At 48.3% G+C, this 22300-nt stretch overlaps 1 protein-coding gene across 1 annotated transcript in view; it reads right to left on the minus strand.

The window, feature by feature from the left end:
* Endod1 (endonuclease domain containing 1) overlaps positions 1 to 21971 on the minus strand; it is a 36369-nt gene extending 14398 nt beyond the window's left edge. Inside the window, exon 1 of the mRNA XM_051155918.1 lies at positions 21650 to 21971. Coding sequence (XP_051011875.1) covers positions 21650 to 21949 — 300 coding nt within the window. The 5' untranslated portion in view covers positions 21950 to 21971. The remainder of the gene's footprint in view (positions 1 to 21649) is intronic.
* Between the last annotated feature and the right edge of the window lie 329 nt (positions 21972 to 22300).

Raw genomic sequence — 22300 nt, forward strand, 5'->3', positions numbered from 1 at the left:
GTTCTGCTTCCCTGTCACAAGTGTGCAGGTGGCTTTTATCCCCTATCCCTGGGCCTGTGCGAGCCAGGTCCTAACGCCACCAGTGGCTTCCTATGTGTCTCTTTAAGCCACTTCTTACAGACTTTTCACACCTCATTTCTTTTTTTACTCAAATATGAGTTTAAATTTTTAAAATTACACATATGGGCTCGCAGTGGGAGAATTCCTCACAGGCTCGGGCTCTTGGTCAAAGCTCAAGTCTAAACAGCTTCTCTGACACGGGCCTTTGTCTCTGTCTGCTGGACATTCTTCATCCCCAAATGATTGTGAGCCGGGTGCGGTGGCGCACACCTCTAATCCCTGCACTTGGAGACAGAGGCAGGTCTTTCTCTGTGAGTTCAAGGCCAGCCTGATTTACATAATAAGTGCCAGGACAGCGAGAGTTACACGGAGAGACCCTGTCATTAAAAGTGGAAAGGATGTGCTTTGCTTAAATCTTACCTCCCTGTTCTCGGTTGCTTTCTGTTGCTGTCACAAACACCTAAAGCCACTTAGGGGAAGAAAAGGCTTAGTTCACCTAACACTGCCAAGTCACAGGCTGTCATGGATGGAAGTCAGGGCAGGAATTTAAGGCAAGACCTGAGGCAGAAGCCAGGAAGAAGACCGATTGTTAGTTCAAGCTCTGGTTTGCTCAGCTGGCTTTCATCTGTAGGCCAGGAATCATGCTGCCCACAGCGGGCTAGGCCCTCCTGCATCAACTAGTTATCAAGACAACCCCCCACACATTCCTAAGCCAACACATGTAGGCAGTTCCTCACCTGACACTTCTCACAGATGAATTAGGCTGTGTCAAGTTGACAACCAAGGCCAAGGAGGGCACTGTCACTAACCTGGGGATATGGGGGCTCCCAGACCATTCCCAAGTCACACTGGGCAGTGTCTGAAACACGTGATTCTGGTTTTCTACTATTCTTTTGTTTGTTTGTTTGTTTGTTTTTTGAGACAAGGTTTCTCTGTGTAGCCTTTGACTGTCCTGGACTGGCTTTGTAGACCAGGCTGGCTTTGAACTCACAGTGATCTGCCTGCCTCTGCCTCCCAAGTGCTGGGCTTAAAGGTGTGCGCCACCACACCCAGCGTTTCTACTAATTCTTTTGCATTATCTATTACTCAAAATTAAAAATAGTGAAGAGTGACTCAAACGTTCTTAATGTACTCTGTGACCTGATGCCACCTGAGAGGCAGATGTATTTCCCACACACTAGAGACACAGTTTAATGATCTGCTTACAACAACTGTAGAAAATTAATGACAACATAGATCCCCGAAGGCAAAACTATACCCGTGACAGAAGGCACAATCTCCGATTAGGTATAGTCTCCAGGTTACACCCGCCCCCTTGACACACCCCCCAGTTTACGGGCTCCCCAGGGACAACTCTGTAGGGAAGGACCGTGCAGAACCTCTCTGGGTCATCGTCATCCCTCTGGACCGCTGATGTAATCTGACACAGTGCCTGTATTTAATGGAATTTTCCCCCTAAAATCAACATGTTAAATAGGTTTTAGAAGAAGAGGCCGTTGCCATTTTACTAGTCCCCTGCCTCACAAATTACTTTATAGAAAATTCCTTTTCAAATTTAGTACAAGGGAAAACGGTGTTTCTATCAACAAGATTGCGTGTCTCCTTAACATAGTAAAAGCTATGCATATATTTTTGTTTGTTTTCAAATTAAATATTATGCCAACTTTGTGGTTATAGTCATGTTAGAAAATTGGTGGGTGGATAAATTAAGATTATGAGAGGGGTAATATTCACCCATTAACCAGTACTTCTTGGGGCTGTATTGTGTGTGACTCACTGTAGGCGGGACATTGGGATGGGATAATGATACAGCCATGACCTGCTGACCTGTAAGACTATTGTAGACATAGTCTAAGAGCTTCACCTGTAGGGATCAATAATCCCCTTGTCTAAACTCACAGCGCCATCTGTGTTCCTTCAAACACCTTTTGATTGAGCGATATGAGGCTTGGTGAGGATAACTGTCCAAGGTCACACAGTTCGTATGTGCTGGACCAGGGTGTGACCTTGGGAAGTCCTGCCCCACAGCCGAAGTCCCTACTCCCTATTTTCTATGTCTCCAAATAGCCTTCCCAGAAGGGAAGTCAGAGCTATTTAAGGAGAGGAGATGTAGATGCTCGCAACGTTAAGAGAGTCCAGAGAAAACAGTACGAAGCAGTTTATAACAGATGCTCGATATGAGGGAGAAAAAAAAAGAGCAACCAGAAAGGAAAGGCATAAATGCAGGAAGATTTGGCAGACACAAAATACGAAGTGAGACTCGGGGGACACACAAGACAACTACAGACCAGTGAAATAGAGGGTCAACAGAGGCTTAGTGCAATCCTGTTACAAAGTCTTAGGGGCAGAAACTAGCAGCTCTGAGGGGAGCACGGAGAAACTTAATTAGAAGGAGCAGATGGGAATCAGAAGAACTGCTTAACAATGATGTCGTCCTTCCCGCCTCAGCACCCTGAGGTGAGCATTGTGCTGGCTGGGAAAACCGGAGGCCACAGAGTGGCAGGTACCAAGTCACTCAACCAGAATGTGGACATGCCAAGGACCAAGCCAGGAGCAGCTTGGCAGGAAAGTCCGAGAGCCACGGGGCAACCACGGTGAAGACAGGACCGGGGCTAGATTCACTTGGAAGACAGAGATGGGGCTGTAAGGAGAATCAGTCACCTGATGACAAGTCCAAAGCAGGAGGGCTGTGGCGTGGAGGGGCTTCAACCTGCACAGGAATAACAGCTTGTTACCAGCCACACAGAGGAAGGGTGAGGACGCAGAGAAAGGCCACAACAGCTTGACACCAGTCATGAGGACTCAGGAATAAGGACAGTGGGTAGAAGGTACCGGATACAGGTGACAAGGGGCTACAAACCCTGGCTTCAGTCTGGGCATTCCTTAAGTAAAGATGGATGTGCAGGTGGGAATTTCAGGACTGTGGAAAGATTGGAATTTTGTAGGCCAATTACTTTATCTTGAGTTAGTTTTAGTTCCTGCCTCACTCTCTATTTGAACTAACATCTTGTGATGATAAAGAAAAACTTAGCAGATGCTATCAACTTAGCACAAAATTAGCTTCCACCAATCAAAGAGCTAAAAAATGCCATCAGCTAGCATCTTGGATCTATAGAAAAGTTTCCTTCATCTCCATTTACCTGCCTCTCTGGTACACCCAGTAATGTATTTTAAGCCTGACTTGATTCATGACAGTTTTGTTGCATTTTTGTTGTTTTGTAAAACTATAGAAACCCTGTGAGACTACTTCCACATTGGAAAATGGAATTTTGAGTTACCTAAAAGTGTTCCCAGGCCATGGTCACTCAAAATGTCTCCAGAATAAATTACTTCTTATTCACTTTAAGATAAAAGCTGTTTTGTTTTGGTTTTTTTTTTTTATTATAGAGGATTTTATTAAATACGCATGGGGGAGAAAAAAGGGGAAGAAGGGTACCCCAAGAAAGAGAGAGAGAGAGAGAGAGAGAGAGAGAAAGAGAGAGTATGTAAAAGAGGTGTAAAAGGGGGAGAGCAAGGCAGGTTTGTTCTTTTATATAGCCCTGGACAGGGCCACACAGCCATGGCAAGTACAGCACTTGGGAGGCAGAGGCAGGTGTATCTCTGTGAGTTCAAGGCCAGCCTGGTCTACAAAGAGAGTCCAGGACAGCTAAGGCTACATAGAGAAACCCTGTCTCAGAAAAAAAAATAAAAAATAAAAAAATAAATAAAATAAAAGTTATGAGCCAGGCAGGGTGGCACGTGCCTTTTATTTCTAGCACTAGGGACACAGAGACAGGCAGCTCTCCGAGTTCAAAGCCAGCTTGGTCTACAGAGGGTTCCAGGACAGCCAGAATTTACATAGAAAAACCTTGTCTAGAAAACAAAACAAAAACAAACAAACAAAAGGATGAGAGCTGTGGATTTTACATTGACACTGGTCCCTGCACTAAAAAGTGCATTTATTTACGTATCTGTCTGACCTGCTGAACTGAAGGGTCAAGGCTAGAGCCCAACTGTCTCTGCTCAACACGTGACACAACAGCCTCCCAATAGGACGCATGCAGGACTCATGACAACCTACAAAAGAGGCTGAAGGAGAACGGCCTGCCCTTTCTTTGTTGCTGCCTCACAAACCCCCACAAGGAAAAGGCAGTGATGAGGAGGAGTCATCAGCGTGGTTATTAAACTTGGATGGGCTGCCTTGGCAGTTTCCTTCCCTCGAGAATTTTGAGCCACAAGTAGATAAGCACTCACAGGACATGAGTCAGTCGGAAGCTGACCCAGTGAGCACCAGTTTAACTGGGGACAGAGCCGGCCTACGGCTTTGTTTTATTTATTTATTTATTTCAACAAGACTTAAATAATAGAACAGGCTGAATGGTGTGTATTCTCTCTCTCTTTCTCTCTCTCTCTCTCTCATGCACACACACACACACACACACACACACACACACACACACACACACACACACACACACGCACGCACAGCCCATCACTGCTGGGTGGTAGAAGTTCCTTTGTACCGGGAAAGGCAACAACCTTGAGCTAGACCATCAATCCAATGGTCTTATCGGAGCTGTCTGGAGCAGAAAGGCTCCCTGTGATCATTCTCTGGATTTCACTGTCCTTGGGGCCTGGAGGTGCCCATCAAACCCTCTCACCATGGACAAGAAGAAGCCACCTTTCAAGAACAACCACAAAGGAGAACCAAGCTCAGGACACTGGAGGAGGGACTGGCAGGAAGCCTTCCACCTCTCAGGAAAAAGAAAGTACTGACCTACTCATAAAGAAAGAAGCCTAACTACCTCCCTGCCGGGCAGCTGCAATTCCTAACCCTTGAGAACAGAAGCAGCCACAAAGGCATTAGGAAGATGCTAATGTTCTTTCTTCTGCCTTTTTCCAGACCCAGAAATGAAGAGGTTTCCATTTCCTGCCCTGAGTGGTGGTTGTCTGGCACCAAAAAGGGCCTGCTGGCCTTCCTCCCGGTGAATCACCTTCCTCTGGGCTCCCAGGCCCCCCTTCATCCCCACCCCCGCCACACACACACACACACACCCCTTCCTGCTCCAGCTGTCAACCCGGAGCCAGACAGGGCACACCCCTAAGTGAAGCGCTGCCTGACCTGCAGAGATGTACAGGACCATCTTCTCATTAACCGACTCTGAACTGGGGGAGTGGGGAGGGCAGGGGCAGAGGAAGTCCTTTCCACTTCAGACTTTTTTCTTGGAAAATAAATCAAAGTAAAACAAGATATTAAAATAGAACACACCAATTCCAAGCTGGCAGCAAGTGTTGAAAAGGAAGCCTCAAGGGGAGGCTGGCACCGGGGCAAGCCAGCTCTCTGGGGACCGCTCCGACTGCTCTGCTCTCACTGAGGTCTCCATTCAACCTCCTGGGAACCTAAGAAAGAGGCAGCTTCTTCTCAGGCCTCTCCAGCTTGTAACCCTGTCAGGATACAAGCCTGGCTGTCTTGGGTTTCCTTCTCCACGGCAGAGTCTCTTTTCCACTGGACACGGCTTGCTTTTCCAGAGTGCCTGCTTCTGACATTTGCACGTGGTACTGACTTTAGACTATCAGTGAAAGTTAGGAGGCCCCATTCCTAACTTTTCCACCGTCATAACTCAGACACTGAAATCTTAGGACTAACTGCACATCAAAATTACCAGAGGCCTTAAAAAAAAAAAAAAGTCTAAATAGGATAAGGATGCTAAGGAGGAGTCTTTATAGTCTTTATTCAAACGGCTTTAAAGCTGTCTAGGTTATTCGAGTATAACTTCGTGCTAGGCAGCTATGAGACAATTTCTGCATCGAATTTACATGTATTGTCCCTGGAGGAGTTAAGCCCTGCCTCCACAGCCACCACAGGAAACCAGTGGCATCTCCTTCAATCACCAGTTCCCCAAATGCAGCTCATAGTACAAACATGGCAGTCCTTTTAAATGCAGATCCCTAAGTCCAATGCCTGGGATCCACTGTGGAAGAAGAGAAAAACGAAGCCCTAAAGTTCTCTGGCTACCACATGCATGTGTGACACGCACACCATGGCATGTGCACACCTGTACCCACCCACCAAATAAACACATAAACATACAATTTGGGGGGGCGTTGACACATAGGAGGATGAAAGTAAGACTTTAAGAATTGCAATCATCTGTTTTCCTGAAATTTCCCAGCAGTGGGCTCCTTTGACACTTGCGCAGTTTGTCTCTTCCCCTATTTCTGTGAATCTTCTAATGTGTTCTTCTGTCAGCCCCACCCTACTCCCGTGGGCCCATGCATCTGATTAAAAGTAGGTAAGTCTCCTGCATCGGTGAATGACAAATATTGGGGATCCTGTGATTGTGAGAACCCAGTAAGCCTGGTAATGGATAACACCCCTCTTATCATCCATTGCCCCATTTAGGACTTTGTTTTAAGACTCTGGTGATTTTGATGTGTAGTCAGTCCTAAGACTTCAGTGTCTGAAGTAAGAAGATGGAAAAATTAGGAATGGGGGCTCCTAACTTTAGCTGACTCTTTGTTTGTTTGTTTGTTTGTTTGTTTGTTTTTCGAGACAGGGTCTCTCGTGTGTTGCCGTGGCTGTCCTGGACTCACTTTGTAGACCAGGCTGGCCTCGAACTCACATCGATCCACCAGCCTCTGCCTCCCGAGTGCTGGGATTAAAGGCGTGCACCACCATGCCCGGCCCCTTTAGCTGACTCTTGAAGACAATGCAAACTTCTAGGCTCCCGGATTAAACCCGGGGAAACAAATACAAAGACTAGTTGTCTTGGTCCTTGCAGCTGGGAGATCAGCAAGGCATCTCAGCAGCGAAAAGCCTGGTCAATGCACTGCGTGTGCACGGAACTATGCCTGAGGGACACTGCTGTCAGGTCCATCAGGAGCCACGCACATCTGTCTGAGATCTCAGGCCGTTTCTATGGAAGGCGTCTCCATATAAGATTGTTGCTGTGGTGAAGAGCCAACGCCAGCAAGACCTTGCCTAACGCGTATGCAGCTCCGGCTTCCAACCCAGCACTGACGTAAAGGAAAAAGAGATGACATGGATGTGACTGTTTGGTCTCTCTATGCCTGCCCCAGCTTCCAAATAATGACTCGGAGAGTTTTTATACTTATTATTAGTTTAGGCATGCTAGCTGCGCAGAATCTCTGTTATCCTCACCCGGCAACACTGGCCTGGCTTACATTCCCTACGCGGCCTGCTGCCTTCCATTCTTAGTTCCTTAGTCCCTGATTCCTCCTCAGGGTCCAGCTGGTGACTACTGCACCTCCGGCTCCCACCTGAGACCATCTTTTTCAGGCCGGAAGTCCTCCCTGCTCCCGCCTGCCATTCCTATTGGCCGGTCGGCTCTTTATTTAACCAGGTGATGGAGAACGATGTTTACAAACCAGTAAGGGCAGGAGGTGCTTCATTAAAATGACAGCACCAAAGTCTGGCCTCTAAGCAGATCTCTGACGGTGCAGAATCAGCCTTTGGATAATCTTGACACAGTGCACAAGAATGTTAGCCCAGCACATGGAAGTGGACGTGAGGGAGACACAAGGACATCTGTGCAGGCCTCTCTCTCCCCTTCCGTGAGATGAAAGGTCAATGCCTCTCCTTACAGAAACATGGCACAGGGGAAGAAGGAGGGATATTTCTAGTCACCTGTGAGCTATACGTTACATATAATTTCTTTTCTGATAGAAAGATGGGATAGACTGCATTTGAAGCCCTCGGCTCTTCTATTTCTAAGTTAAGACATTTAGTATATTGCCTCTGTTTATCTACAAATTGACTCACTGAAAGGGTGCACATGCCATCTTCCTCAGGTTGTGAAGATTGCTTGGGAGGCTTGTCTGTTAAGGCGTCATAGAACCCTGGTTGCTAAAAGGAGGAGTGTGAAATGGTGTGTGCCTCTTTAGGTGTAATGGAAATTTCTGGATTGTTATATACACAATCTATGAGGACTGGTTATCTTTGAGAAATGAGATCCGTTTTTTAAATACTTTGAAATTTTTCAAAATAAAATTTGATCATGCGCATAGGTTACTTTTGTATACATTGAAAAAAATCTAAATAGTATAAATTACAACTACAGTGGCCACCACAGCAAAAGGCTTAGCTGAAACAGTCTCAGATCCTCCTTTGGCTGCCGGGCTGTACAGCAGTTAGGGTGGCACAGCTTTCGAACACCACTGACACGCTGAATCCACAGTAAGTGCTAAGTACTCAGCATTTGCTAGCATTTGTCATGCACAAATATACTGAGTGCTGGCATTGTGCTGGACGAGGGGCTGGAAATGTACATGAGCCAGTCCCAACCTCTATATTTTCACAAGTAGTGTTTTCCTCTATTGACTGTGGCTATTTTGATAAAAGAAAAATAGTTGAGTAATTGCAATCAAGATATCTGATCCATACCACCCAAACTATTTCTCCTTTGTCCCATGCCAGGAAAAGGCTGCTACCCTCAGTGTTGGGCAGTGAGATCCAATGAGGAGCAACCATAGGACTTGGAGTTGAGTCATGCGGTACTCAGTCACAGAAATAGCTTTGCGATTGTAACATGCTGGCGAAGAGGGGTGTGGAGGTGACATAGTGTATTTTGATGTGATGGTTTGAATAAGAATGGCCCCCATCGTCACGTGTCTTTGAATACTTGATCCCCAGTTGGTGGAACTGTTTGGGAAGGATTAAGAGGTGAGGTCTTGTTGGAAGAGGTGTATCACTTGGGGCTTCAGAATCTCAAAACACTCCTGCCATCTCCAGTGTGCCTTCTCTCTGTCTTCTGCTTATGAACCACAATGTGAGATCTTGGCTGCTGCTCAACCCCTGCCATCATGCCTTCATTCCACCACCATGGACTCTAACTTTCTGCAATTATAAGCCCAATTAAGCTTTCTTTTACAAGCTGCCGTCCTTGGTCATGATGTTTTAATACAGCAATAGAAACCCTCACTAAGTTGGGCGGTGGTGGCGCATGCCTTTAATCCCAGCACGCCTTTAATCCCAGGCAGGTGAATCACTGTGAGTTTGAGGCCAGCCTGGTCTACAAAGCGAGTGCAGACAGCCAAGGCTACACAGAGAAACTCTGTCTTGAAAACAAAACAAAACCATCACTAAGGCATATGGGCAGTTGACCTAATTGGGAATATTACAGAAAGCCAAAAGTAATATGAAAAGATTTACATTGGTACCACAGCCATGTGATGGATATTGAGGGAGAAACCAGAAGGAAGGCCTGGGCCTCCGGTGTCAAAAGCATGGCAAGGCGTGTGAGCCCAGATAAGGTGGGAGGAGAGCAGCGGCAGACAGAGCAACTTCGTGGCCTGTGATAAGGAGCCATGCCTTTATCAAAGAGAAATGGGGCACCCTGAAGAAATGAGGTGAATGTTCTGAAGACGTCTCTAGCCTCAGGGTAGTGCATAGTCTCAGAGTAGTGCACAGAAGGACTGCAGTGGGGCCAGGAGGGATGGGCTAGACTTAACCATCAGGAAGCTGAGCTACAACTTTCAAAGGCTAGCTGTATGAACCTCAGAGTTCAGATGGCAAAGATCACAGGATTGAAGTCAGTGAGCCTCAGGTGCAGAAAGAAAGGCCCCTGGCTATCTAAGACCGTCATCATCATTGAAATAGGGCTGTGTGATGCTAGGAGGTTTCTATGGCAACAGATACGACAAGGATACCCATGGATGAGGACGAAAGATGTTGGTGGTTCCCAAACAGCTTCTTTTCCTCAGATTTCCATTTATCTTGACACAATGGTGGATTCTCAGGCTTTCAAGAGCACACATGGTGGCTGCAATGGTTGGCTTTAACCAATAGCATGACCTCGAATCACCTGGAAATAGTCTCCATAGGGCACTGTCTACATTGGGTTGGACTGCAGATGTCTCTGGAAGACTGTTTAGTTAACTAGTGTGGAAAGACCCAGCCTACTGTGGGTGGCATCATTCTCTAGGCAGAGGTTCTGAGCTGCATACAAAGTGGAGAACTAGAGCTGAGCACAAGCAAGCAAGCTCGAATGTATTAACTTCTTTCAGCTCTTGAGTGTGGATGTGCTGTGACCAGCTGCCTGAAGTGTCTGCCTTGATTTCCACAACACAGTGGTGGGCTGGGACCTGGAACTCTGAGCTAAAATTAACCTCTTTCTCCCCTGAATTGCTTTTTATCAGGGGGATAGAAGTGAAACAAACAGGAGTCATTTCCTTACAGGGTCCTATTCAGTCAGTTATGCTGGTCCATTTAACCAACAATTGGACTTGGATCTACTCCTTTCCTTTATTAAGAATTTTATAATAATGACCAGCAGGGTTCCTGGAGCCCCCATCGCCCTCTTGAAAATCCACAGGACAGTGTTCTGGCTGAACCATGATGAAGTCAGAACTAAGGACCAAGATGGGATCTTGAAAAAATGAAAGCCAGTCTGTTTCTAGTCGTAAAAAAGACATCTCTGCACTTTTGCAGAGGTGGGATGCCCTGAGTTGAAGCTGACTTAACTCTCAAATAGGTAGAGACCGTCACAAGGAGACAGGACACAAACCTGCCATCTGATAAAAGCATGTGTTTGGCATCTTCCTCATCATCAAACCCTAGGTCAGGCCACAAAGCCAGAGTTTTTACTGACCAGAAGCCCTTTCTGACTAAACTAAGATAAAACTCAGCACCACCCGCCTCACCCCAAATAACAAAGACAAGAGGAAATGGTTACTAAACAACTCCAAATACCTCCTCTTTCCTTGCTTGGTCTAAGCTGATAGCAAAAAGACTAATCACCAGCGTGGGCTTGCACCAGAAGTGTCCCCCACAGGCTCAGGCTCTGAGTGTTTTCCCCAGGGGATAGAAGTAGTGTCAAAGGCTATATCAAGAAGAGGTTGGCCTCGCTGCTAGAAGTAGCCTGCTAGTGCCTGGGCTTTGAAGGTTGTAGCTCTGCACCCAGCCCCAGCCTCTCTGGACTTCTGAGTCCCTGACTATGTGACTACATGCCCTTAGCCCAGTACCCCAATCACAAGTGATAAAGCCCCGCCCCCATGTCTTTTCCACAATAGCAGGAACCAAAGCCAAAGCAACCCCCCCCCAACCCCCGCCTGCCTTATGCTGTGCCTGTCCAGTATGTGCTCGCTGCAACAAGACTAAGGAATACAGTAGCCTCGGTTACTTCCCAGGACCCTGCCGCCTGCTTTGCTGAAGAAGCTGATTCTTTCCAGCCCCTAAAGGCATCTGATGGATAACTGAAGCCAAACTAAAGGCTTAGCATCTCTGCCTTCATATTGTGTCTGCCCCCTTTGCCATTTCAGCCTCTGAGCCATGAACACATGACTGCTTTGTCTGAGACTGTAGGCATGATTAGCATGGCCCATCCTCCCCTCTTCCTGGTGCTTTCTCACCTCAGCCTTATCATAAAGCCCAGACCAAACCACAGGACCAAAGCCTTGCAGAAAAGGATGGTTCCAGCTGTGAGATGGATTCTCAGTTCCTGTATGAAGTCATCAGCCATGAGCCCAACACACACAAAGCCAGAATGTTTGTGCAGAAGAAGGAAACATCATTGAAAGCCATGTCCTTGACAGAGTAACAGTCACCAAGTTTCAGCCTTCCCCACTTCATCACACAGAAGGCACTCATTGAGTTGAGCAGGCTGGTGGAACCTTTGGCCACAACCCACGCCCTCCATCTCTCAAGCTGAGCTGTCTATTAGAGCTTTGTCTTGTATATGGTATGTGGCTTGGTCTACTTCCTGTCCTTCCATAATGTAAGATGGCTCTGTCTTGTATCACCTTTTCTGGCCCCTGAGGTCGGCTCACTCCATTACTGGCTCAGTAAGTTTCAGGATGTGACAGGACCAGGTGCCTTTACTCCTCTGAAAAGCTAGGCTTCCTGCAGGGGTAGAGAGACAGTACAGCAATCTCCACTGAACCCTTGAAGGTGTCTCACATTTAGAATGTTCAAAACCAAGTCCCAAACAGAGAGAGAGAGTGAGAGACAGAGACAGAGATGGACAGAGACAGAGAGACAGAGTGAAATTTATTGAGATATGACTGATAAATCAAGATCAAGCATATATGTAATATGTATAATTTTTAATGAGTTTTGGTGTATATTAACACCTTGGTGCCAACATACGAACATGGCAGGCACATATAACACTTTCTAAGGTTTCTCTGTGTCTGCGTGTCTTTACTGCAGTGCATGCATGTGCATTCAGTAGGAGAGCCTCACATTGAGAACTACCCTCTTTCCATGTGTAGTGTTAATTATAAACTTGACAAAATATAGAATTGCTGGGGAGACGGACCTCTGAGACTTGTCTGTGGTGGGTTTCTTAATTGTGTTAAGGTACGAAGACACATCCACGCCGGGTGGTACCATTCCCTAGGCAGGGGAATCTCAGTATGTGTAAGAGTGGCGAAAGCAAGCTGGGCACTGGCACATGTGCATCAATTCACTGCTCTTGTATTCTCTCTCTCTCTCTCTCTCTCTCTCTCTCTCTCTCTCTCTCTCTCTCTCTGTCTCTGTCTCTCTCTCTCTGTCTCTCTCTCTCTCTGTCTCGCTCTCTCTCTGTCTCTCTCTCTGTGTCTCTGTCTCTGTCTCTCTGTCTCTGTCTCTCTGTCTCTGTCTCTGTCTCTCTCTCTCTCTCTCTCTCTCTCTCTCTCTCTCTCTCTCTCTCTCTCTCTCTCTCTCTCTCTCTCTCTCCTCTTTACTGTGGGTGTGATGTGATCACCTGCTTCAAGACCTTCACACATGGACTTCCCTGTAATGATAGATTATAATCTGGAATTGCAAACTAAATAAGCTTTTTGTCCCTTATGGCTTTCAGCAAAGTGTTCTACTGTTGTTGTTAATTTACCACTACAGCCTAATAATGTTTATTATTAGGCCTATGATTATTATTACAGCAGTATTTTCTAACCCAATAGCAATCAATCAAGACACAGACACCTATTATATTTTTAAATAGCCTTAGTTAACCTGGGGCAGGGCAGACATTAATCCCCTAAACTACTTCTCATAGTGGGGCAGGTATGGGATACCTCCCACAATTCCATGCCATCTGCTTCTAATAATTTCTATCAAAACTACCTCCCATCCATAATCCCATATACTTGCTAATGTTCTTCTTTTGGGCCAAATCTCCATCCACGCTGGCCATGTGCTTCTCCTCCATCTAACCCATGATGGCACAACCTTCTCCTTTCTCCTCCTATCTCTCTTCTTCCCAAGATTCTCTCTGTCTCCGCAAGCCCGGGAACCTTGGCCATGCCCATTTCATTTGCCCTGCTTGGGTGTAATGGCTTTTTATTGGTCAAACAGGTTAGGCTCTTAGGCAAAGTACAGGCGGGGCAGAGAGAACAAGCAGTAATTAGCATCAAAATACATCAGGCCAGCCTCCAACATTCTACCACAGCAGTGTCTGGCTATGAAACAAAGATTGTTAACAACTCTATGTGATGAACAGCATCGCCAACTGTAGGCTCACACTATGCAGACTTCTAGGAGCTACTCATCCAGTGTCGCTAAACTGTACTCATCAAATGGCAGCCCCATGTCCTCCACCTCTAGTAGCCACCATAGTGTTCTTGTCCTTTTAGCCAGCACCAGCTCTTGATAAGCTCCCAAACTGGCTCTTCCAAGACTGTCCTCTCATTCACAGGGCTCTCACTGCACCATCCCCAACTCCACCCATCCTCTCACCCCAAAGATCCCTAGTCCTTTCTTCAAAATACATTGAGAACCACAGTGTCATGTGTCACCAGCCCTCCAAACTCTCACCGAGCAAGCTATCACCATGTCTCGCTGGATGACAGACACTCCTAACCAGTCTCCATTTCTGCTATTGATTCCACGAGTCTGTTCTCAGGGCAGCACCAAAACCATTCTAGCAAACATGAGCTGGACCACGGCGACGGCTTCTGCTCAGAGCCCCGCATGAGGTCTTGCCGTTCTTCCCAGCAGCCCACCAGGACCTGAGTGACCCATCGTCCTTCCCCATGCCTCGACCTCATCTTCTGCTGTGCCTCCTACCATCATGCTTGCCCCTTGGCTCTTCCTCATACAAGGACCACATACACCTGAGGGCCTTTGCACTCCTTTTGCCTGGAGTGTTCGTGCTCTAGATCTGCTCAAATGGCTTCCTCCCTCCCTTCAGGTTTGTACCCAAAAGTCAACATTCTCAATGATATCTTTGTAAGAAAACCCTTTCGAACCTCACCGTTTCTTTTTTTCTTTTCTTTTCTTTTTTTTTTTTTTTTTTTTGTTTTTTTTTTTGTTTTTCAAGACAGGGTCTCTCTGTGTTAGCTTTGGCTGTCCTGGACTCGCTTTGTAGACTAGGCTGGCCTCAAACTCACAGCGATCCGCCTGCCTCTGCCTCCCGAGTGCTAGGATTAAAGGCGTGCGCCACCATGCCTGGCTCTCACCGTTTCTTAATATCTTAAGTTAATTTACTTTTCCCCTCGGCACTTGAAGCTACTGGCATGTTTGTTTGTTTGTTTTGTTTTGTTTTTGTTTTTACTTACTCATTTTACTTACATCTGTATCCTCTATCAGATATTAGGCCCCCATGACTGCAGATAATGTTGTCGTTTGGTTTGCTGATCTAATCTTAGCAATGACACACAGCAGATGCTCAATGAATATCTATTGGCTCAATGAATTCTTGAATAAAGGGGCCTTGGCTTGGTGAGTGTTGTGTGTCTCTGCTAACAGAAGGGAGATTGCAGCTCAGGACAGTATAAGCTAACTCAAATATAATATTCCATTTGTATGTTTAAATAATGCCTTCAGAATGACTCCTTTGGAGGTAAGCTACACTTCTGTCGGGTACAGAGTCAATAAAAACACAGCAGGAATGCCAAGTGGGTCTTCCACACATGGGTCAATATAAGAACCAGTTTTCTTCTTGCTTTTTTTTTTTTTTTTAAACTTCCTCAGACAGGGTCTCATGTAGCCCAGACTGGTCACAAGCTCACTGTGTAGCTCAGGATGAGCTTGTACAAGGTTGATGCTCCTGTCTCTGCCTCCTGACAGCTATGACTGCAGGCAAGCACCACCATGCCCGGCTCCTCTCCTTTCTTTCTATGAACAAACAGAAATATCTCCAAGAGAGCTGCCACTCTGACCCATGCCAAGTGTGTTGGAATTAAAGGGAAGGTGACAGCAGAAGATAGGAAATGCATCTTACCTGAGAGAAATTCCAGTTTCCCTCGACTGCAGTGCTTCTTACAGAGAGAATAACTCCCCAGAAGCAAGCAATGGACTGCCTTGGTTTTAGCTCTGGCAGTTTAAAAGGGAAGCATTAGAGGCCCATATATTAAAATGTTTATGTCCCAAGGAAAGCTCCATCCAATCACTGAGAGCCAAAAGCTGAGCCACTGCCAATCTGTGGCTGTGATTTTGAGAGCCACCTGTTTGTGGCAAAGCTATAAACCAACCAAATACACACACACACACACACACACACACACACACACACACACACACACACACCAACCCCCCCCCCAAAAAAAACAATGGGGTCAATTCAATAAATCAGTAGGTCTAGTCAGACAGCTTGGACTCTGAAGAAAATTTTTTAAAAATTTAATTAAGAAAATAATTTCATACACTATGTGCTAGTCACTCTTGTCCCTTCCTGAACTCCTCCCAGATTCTTCCCACCCACACAAACCCACATTCTTTCTTTCTCTCTTTTTAAAAAACAAATATTTGGGGAGGTGTTGGGAGATGGTCTGATGTATTTTGATGCTAATTGTTATCTGTGTGACCCACCTTTTGCTTAATAAAAAGCCATCCCACCTGGGCAGGGAAAAGGATATAGGTGGGACTTAAAGAGAGAGGAATCCTGGGGGGGGGGGGCCGGGAGGAAAAGACCACCATGAGGAAAAAGGAGAGAGACCTAAAGGGAAGAGAGAAAGGCTGCCATGGGTTAGATGGAGGAGAAGCACATAGCCGGCGTGGATGGAGAATCCAGCCCAGATAAAGAACACGAATAAGTATATGAGATTATAATGGGAGGTAGCTTGATAGAAGTTATTAGAAACAGATGGCATGGGATTGGAACAGGGATCCCATGCCTGAGGCCCTACTATGAAAAGTAGTTTAGAGGGCTGATATCTGCCCTGCCCCAGGTTAACTAAGGGTATTTTAAAATATAACAAGTGTCTGTGTCTTGATTGATTGCTAGCCGGGCCTACAGATAATACATGTAATTTTAAAATACAATCAGGAGGGGAAGCATGGGTCCCAAGGATCGAGCGCAGGCCCTCAGGCTTGGCAGCAAGCGCCCTTACCTGCTGAGCCATCTTGCCAGCCCACCTGGTAGAGAGTGGCATGACAGAGAAGAAACAGAGTTAACGGTTTGGTTGCTCAGCACCAGAGAAGGTGGAGGCAGCCTGGGCTCTGCTTTTTACCAGTTGGGTGACCCTGGATACGTTTATTAGCCACTTTGAACATGAGTTTCCTAAATGCTAAAACATGAGTTACTAGGGCCTAGAATTCGATGGTGAAGACTTAGGAGGAAGAAAGGGACCACTAGGTAGAAGTGTTCTGACAGAGGGCAAGCCGTTTGCGGGATCCTGAGGATGGCCTGGTTAATGGGACCATTGGATCCAATGCCGGGGATGGAAAGGGCTCCTGCTCTCTGAGGAAGCTGCAGGTGACTGGCCCCCAAGTCCTGTCCATCCAGCCTCACCCAGGCTCTCACTGTTTGTGACATTACACTTCTGGGTTGCTCAGCACCAGAGAAGGTGGAGGCGTCTCTGATGCCTGTCTGTTGTCTCTGTTTTCTATCGCTTTTCTTCCACCCGTGCATGCGCCCCCTCCATCCCTCATGCAGCCATCTATGGAGGCACACACTCATCCCATTTTCCCCTCCTGCTTGCTCTCCCCATACACATGCTGAGCGCCGACATGAGTGTGGGATGTGGAGCATTGGAGACTGCGCACTGTGGGAGGCAAAAGGCGCCCACCTAGCTCAGTGTGTGTGCACTTGTGATGAGCCAGTGCCCTTTAGACCACGACAACGAATATACATTAGTACTTCCTATGTTTCTACACTGCATGCTCACTACTCTGGCTTGTTTATCGTCACAAATCACTCTGTGATGCATGTCACTATTGCCACTAATAAACAGGAAAAACCGGAGGAGTGGCAGACACAGGTCACACAGCTTGGACATGACAGGCCGAAAATTTGAACCAGGCCTTTTATCAAGAGGTAAGACTCAGAACTGCCCTGTCTGCTGCACATAAACTTACATGTGCAGAAGTTTCTACTCATCGGAGCTCTGATGCAATAAAGAGTGGGCTGAAATGACAATAAATCAAATGTTGTGCCCAGCTGTTTCCGGGTGTGTTTCTGGAAGCACCTGCCAGAGTCTAAAGACTCCTGAGGACTCAAGGTTCTCAGGGAGGCAACCTCATGGGCATTTACAGAGGTATGAAATGCAACTCTTCTAAGGCCCTCGAGAAGCATCCCCATCCCCATCACTGCAGAGCCAAGGGGCCCCCAACAGTATTTCTGCATCAATGTGCATCTTCTCACTTGTCTGTGACAGTGGAAAAGACGAATGGAAATTAAGATTCTCAAATGAAAGAGACATGAGAATCCCCATGTTTCCAAAAAGAACACTAGATTAAGGGCAGTTGAGTCCTGTGTTCAAATCCAAGCTGTGTGTGACCTCAGTCACCAGTTACCCCTCTGAGCCAATTTCCTTGTGTCAACAATGAAGAGACAAAACTATCTCCGTGTTCCTTTTTAAAAATCAATGAATGCACACTGCCATCACTGGTTGTAAGACCAGCCCCCTTCAGTGTTTGTGTTTATAAAATAAGGTCTTTCATATTGGACTTGGGCATGAGTATACTTTTGAAAATACTAGAATATTCAAAAATATTTCACTTGCCATCAAGGTGTTGAGAGACCTTGTTCCTTAAGTCTACACTGCTCACAGGTTCTGAAGGCTTGGGTGAAATGTCTCCAGACACAGGGGAAGTGTGGCCCTGTCTGCCTCTCACCAGCAGGCCACAGGGTTTTCTCTGCTTTCCTCTGTTTCTCTGTCTGTCCCTCAAAGCTTTTCTATCACTAGGCTGTAGGCTGGGGCACAGACGGGAACCAAATCATCACGGTGTTTCAAGGCCCAGACCTCGTGCTGGCTGGAGAAAGGCTCCGGGTTCTGCCTATATAAATGTTGACAGCAGAGTTGCTTGCCAGCGATAAGGACCATCTTCTGACCCAGGGAAGCCCGACCCTTCGGGAAGCATCCAAGCTGAGCCACTCACCACTGCACCTGAGTGACCTGCCGAGCTCATAGCTATTTGATCTATCACTGATTAAATTCTTTCTACGTGCTAAATAACCTGTATGTACGCAAGAATGAGTAACTTAGGTCCTACATCCCCAGCCAGAAGTCTAGGGCTCAAGCAGGGGAGACAGGCAGGCAGGCAGGCAGGCAGGCAGACAGACAGACACAGACGGACGGACGGACGGACGGACGGACAGACGGACGGACGAAGCAGGCATTTACAAAACACTGCAGTAAGTATACAAAGAAATCAAAGCTAGGCGTGGTAGTGCACACCTTTAACCCTAGCATTCAGAAGGCAGAGACAGGAGGATGCCTGAGCTTGAGCCAGCCTGATCTACACAAAGAGAGTTCCAGGACAGCCAGGGCTACGCAGACAAACCCTGCCTCAGGAGGAGGAGGAGGAGGAGGAAGAGCAGGAGAAGAAATCAGCCATGGTGGCTCAAGACTGTAATCCCCATACTAGAGAGGTGGAGGCAGGAGGATGGTGAACTTGACAGCCTGGGCTAGAGAGCAAGACACTGTGGAGAATGAGGAGATGGAGGTTGGTACCGAAGAGCACAGGAGTGTGGTTCTAGAAGGATCTATTCTACTGGAGAGTGCTTTGGGGGAGAAGACATTCCAGCAAAGATGTAAACATGGAATGGAAAAGGTGAAAGGTCAAGGTTGGTGGGGACTGTGTAAGAAAGGCATTCCTGGGGACCACAGGTAATGCAGGCCCAGCAACATTCCTGTGGGGTGTGATGGCAAGAGGGACAGACCCTGGCCAGGAAGCTAGGAAGCTCAACACTCAAAGGGCGTTGTAAACGGAAGTGCCGGGCCTGCTGCTGGAACTTTGTCCCCAAGGTGTTGCTACTCCACACCTCAGAGGTTTTAAGCACCAGTCACCACATTCAGAAGCCTTCTTCAGGGGACACTGCAGGCTGCCCCGCGGAGCTGCCCAGCTGGGCTGGGCACCATCCTGCCTGACTCACTGTGAGAGGCCTAGTGCTGAACTCCCTGCCTGCCTCCTGGACCTCTTGCTCATGCTGATCTCATAGGTGCTGTGGGCACAAAAGGACTTTGGCAATCAAAACTTCTTGGAAGCATCTAGAAGTGCACAGAGCCCTGGGCAGGACTTACAGTGGAGACAATGGCTGAGAGGCAGGTATTGAGACAGGAGCAGGGCAGCCTGCTGCAATGGCTCCAGAGACACTGAGATTTCATCTCCTTCCCTCTCTCTTCCCTTCCATTCCCGTCAGTGTTCTTTGCCCCCCTGCTGGCTTCAAGGTAGGGTATTGTGAAGCCCACCATCTTGGAGGTCAACAGCCTCAGTTCTCACCCTTGGCGACTCCTCAGCGGTGTGGGGTGCTGAAGTTTGTTCTAAGACAGTCTCTTGTAGTCCAGGCTGGCCTAGAACCCACTGTGTGGGCTGAGGATGACCTTGACCTTCTTATCCGAGTGCTGGAACTACAAGTGTGAGCCACATCTTATGCAGTATTGGGGGATAAAACACAACAGCTAAGTGCACACCAGGCGAACGCTACCCACTGAGCCACAGCCCGGTCCTGCAGTACTTATCAGAAGGCATCTCACAGCTCCAGCTCACTTTCACATCCGTTCCCTTCAGCTCTCCACCTCTCAGCCTTACCCCATACTCCTCCCAGGGTCTCTATAGCCTGAAAAGCATGGGTTACAGAGAATCCCCTTCATACATAGCTTCCTTCATGACTCCCTTAATTACAGGCCATGGCTCCGCCTAAGTCTTCCCTTATGACTCCTTCCCCTGCTCCTCCCTCCCATGCGTCCCCCTGTATTGAGTCCTGGGGTTCCAGGGCTTAGGATGCAGGATTAGCTTACCTGCCCCAATCATTCTCAAACCGTGATCCAAGAATCTGCCACGCCCATCTCATACAATGCCAACTTGAAATTCCTTCTTCCTCTCCTTCCGTAACCCTGCCGCCTAATCCTCCCAGGCTAGGCACAAATGCCAGCCAGACCCGAAGCTTTCCTTATCACCGTACAAAGAGATTAAATCTAATAGGACTCTGTGTTCGTCGGTTAAATTATGTGTTTTGTGAACATCACAACAGCAGTTAGTACTTATGGGTCTCTGAAGAACTCCACATATAGGAGCGCATGGAATCCCTACAACCATCCTGTGTTATCACTACTCTCGGGTCAACAGCTAATCCAGAGGAAGCAGGATTGGAACACACACAAGGAGGCAGCAGGTGGTCACCAGGTGTATGCAGAATTCTCATGACTGAACCCTATGTATGCTCGTCTCCTCCAGACGCTAATGAACTCGATGAGAACGGACTAGGTTGCTGCTTTCTTCCCAGACCCGGGAACATAAAGAATTTCTAGGGGTACGCCGGGTAAAGTGACTTTAGATCAGTATGTGTCTTCCCTATATGCACAAGTTAGTAACTCTTCTGGCTGACCTCACGTGCTCCTCCCTACACGAAAGTATATAAAAAGGTGATATTGGTGCAGACTGCCTGAAACCTGCCTGGCCAAGATCTCACGGTCGGAAATAAGATCGAGAAACAAGCCACACACTCAGGTGGAGACATCTGAAAGCCTGAAAGCTTTTATTGGTGAACATCAGGACCCAAAGGCTGTGGGGCACACAGGGCTGAGGAGAGGTCAAAGAGGGGGCGGGGCAGGGTGTTTTAGAGAGGAGACCTGGCAGGCAAGAGCCAGCTAGCAGCTTCTGCAGGGGCCATAGAAGCCTTTCTGGGTGTTTGATCCCTGCCCCCCAGACAGACCCAACACTGTGAACGGTGACGTGATGGCCAGTGATTTGGTAATCTACAGATAGATACGAAGAGTGGGGGGGGGGGGCGGTCGCTGGTTTGTCCTTCCTCGGGCACTACCTCAGCGAGCTTCTCAAAGTCCTCGCGCTCTCAGAAGCTTTTCCCTAGCAGAAAGGGCAGTGATTTTCTAGCCTCCAGATCAGCTTATCTTAACCAGCTGGGTGGTCTTCTGCAAGCTCCTTCAACCTCCTGAGCCTGGAGCTGTAAAATGGGGTGAACTTGCCTACCGCTCCAATGTTGCTAAGGAGATGCCGGCTGGCCTGGGAAACTTGTGCTTCCCGCAGATCTGCCGGGTCTGGGTCTCTGTGGGCTGTCTTCCAGTCCACGTTCTCTGCTACCCAGGAAACTAACCAGACACTGCAGACGTCTGCGCCCAAGAGGAGGGAGGGCCATCTCCCCAGGGGACCTCCCGCCCTTGCGGCTTAAGTGGAAACTCCCACCAGGGCAAGGCAGGCTGTAATTTGGGAGTGAGGGGACGCCGGAACGGATCTGAACCTCGGGACCCCGCTCGGCTTAGCTCTGCTTACCTGCGGCTCCAGCAGTCCGTGCTGTTCGGCGCTGCGGGGCGCGGGGTGCGCAGCGCGAAACGCAGAGAACACGGGGATGCGGTGGACCGGGCTGTACAGGGTGGCAAAGCGCTCTGAGCCCGCGAAGCGTTGACAGATCCTCACGTGCGCGTCAGTCGCCAGCCCAGCGGGCGGGGTCCCCTCGTAGAAGAACCGGTCACACTCTCCGAAGCCGGCTTGCTGCGGGAGCAGCAGCCGGGCCTGCAGCAGCCCGGCCAGGGCCAGGAGGCCGCCCAGCGCGAGCCAGCGCGCACAGCCCATGGCGGCCTCTGAGCGGCCGGGCGCCGCGGGAGCAGGGAAGTCCGCGGTGCGCGGCTCCGGCGGGGCGGCTCCCAGCCAAGGCCGCACCCCTTCTCTGCCTCCACCCCCGAAGATGGCTGCAGTTCTGGGCCGCGGCTTTCCGTGGCAGTGGCTGCGTCCGCGCCAGGAGACGGGACACCTGCCGCGGCGCTGCTGTGTGCCAGAGCTCCCCCCTCTGCGCTGGTCTGGCCTAACCCAAGGGACGGTCCCCAGGGATAGGGCTGAGAATCGGGTCCCTGCGCGCACTAGGGCCCTCCGGGATGCACAGGGCCGGGAGATGGCCGCAGAGCCTTGCTCTCCCGAGCCTGTGCC

This window comes from Acomys russatus, chromosome 14 (assembly GCF_903995435.1).
Source record: "Acomys russatus chromosome 14, mAcoRus1.1, whole genome shotgun sequence".
NCBI classification, from domain to species: Eukaryota; Metazoa; Chordata; class Mammalia; order Rodentia; family Muridae; genus Acomys; species Acomys russatus.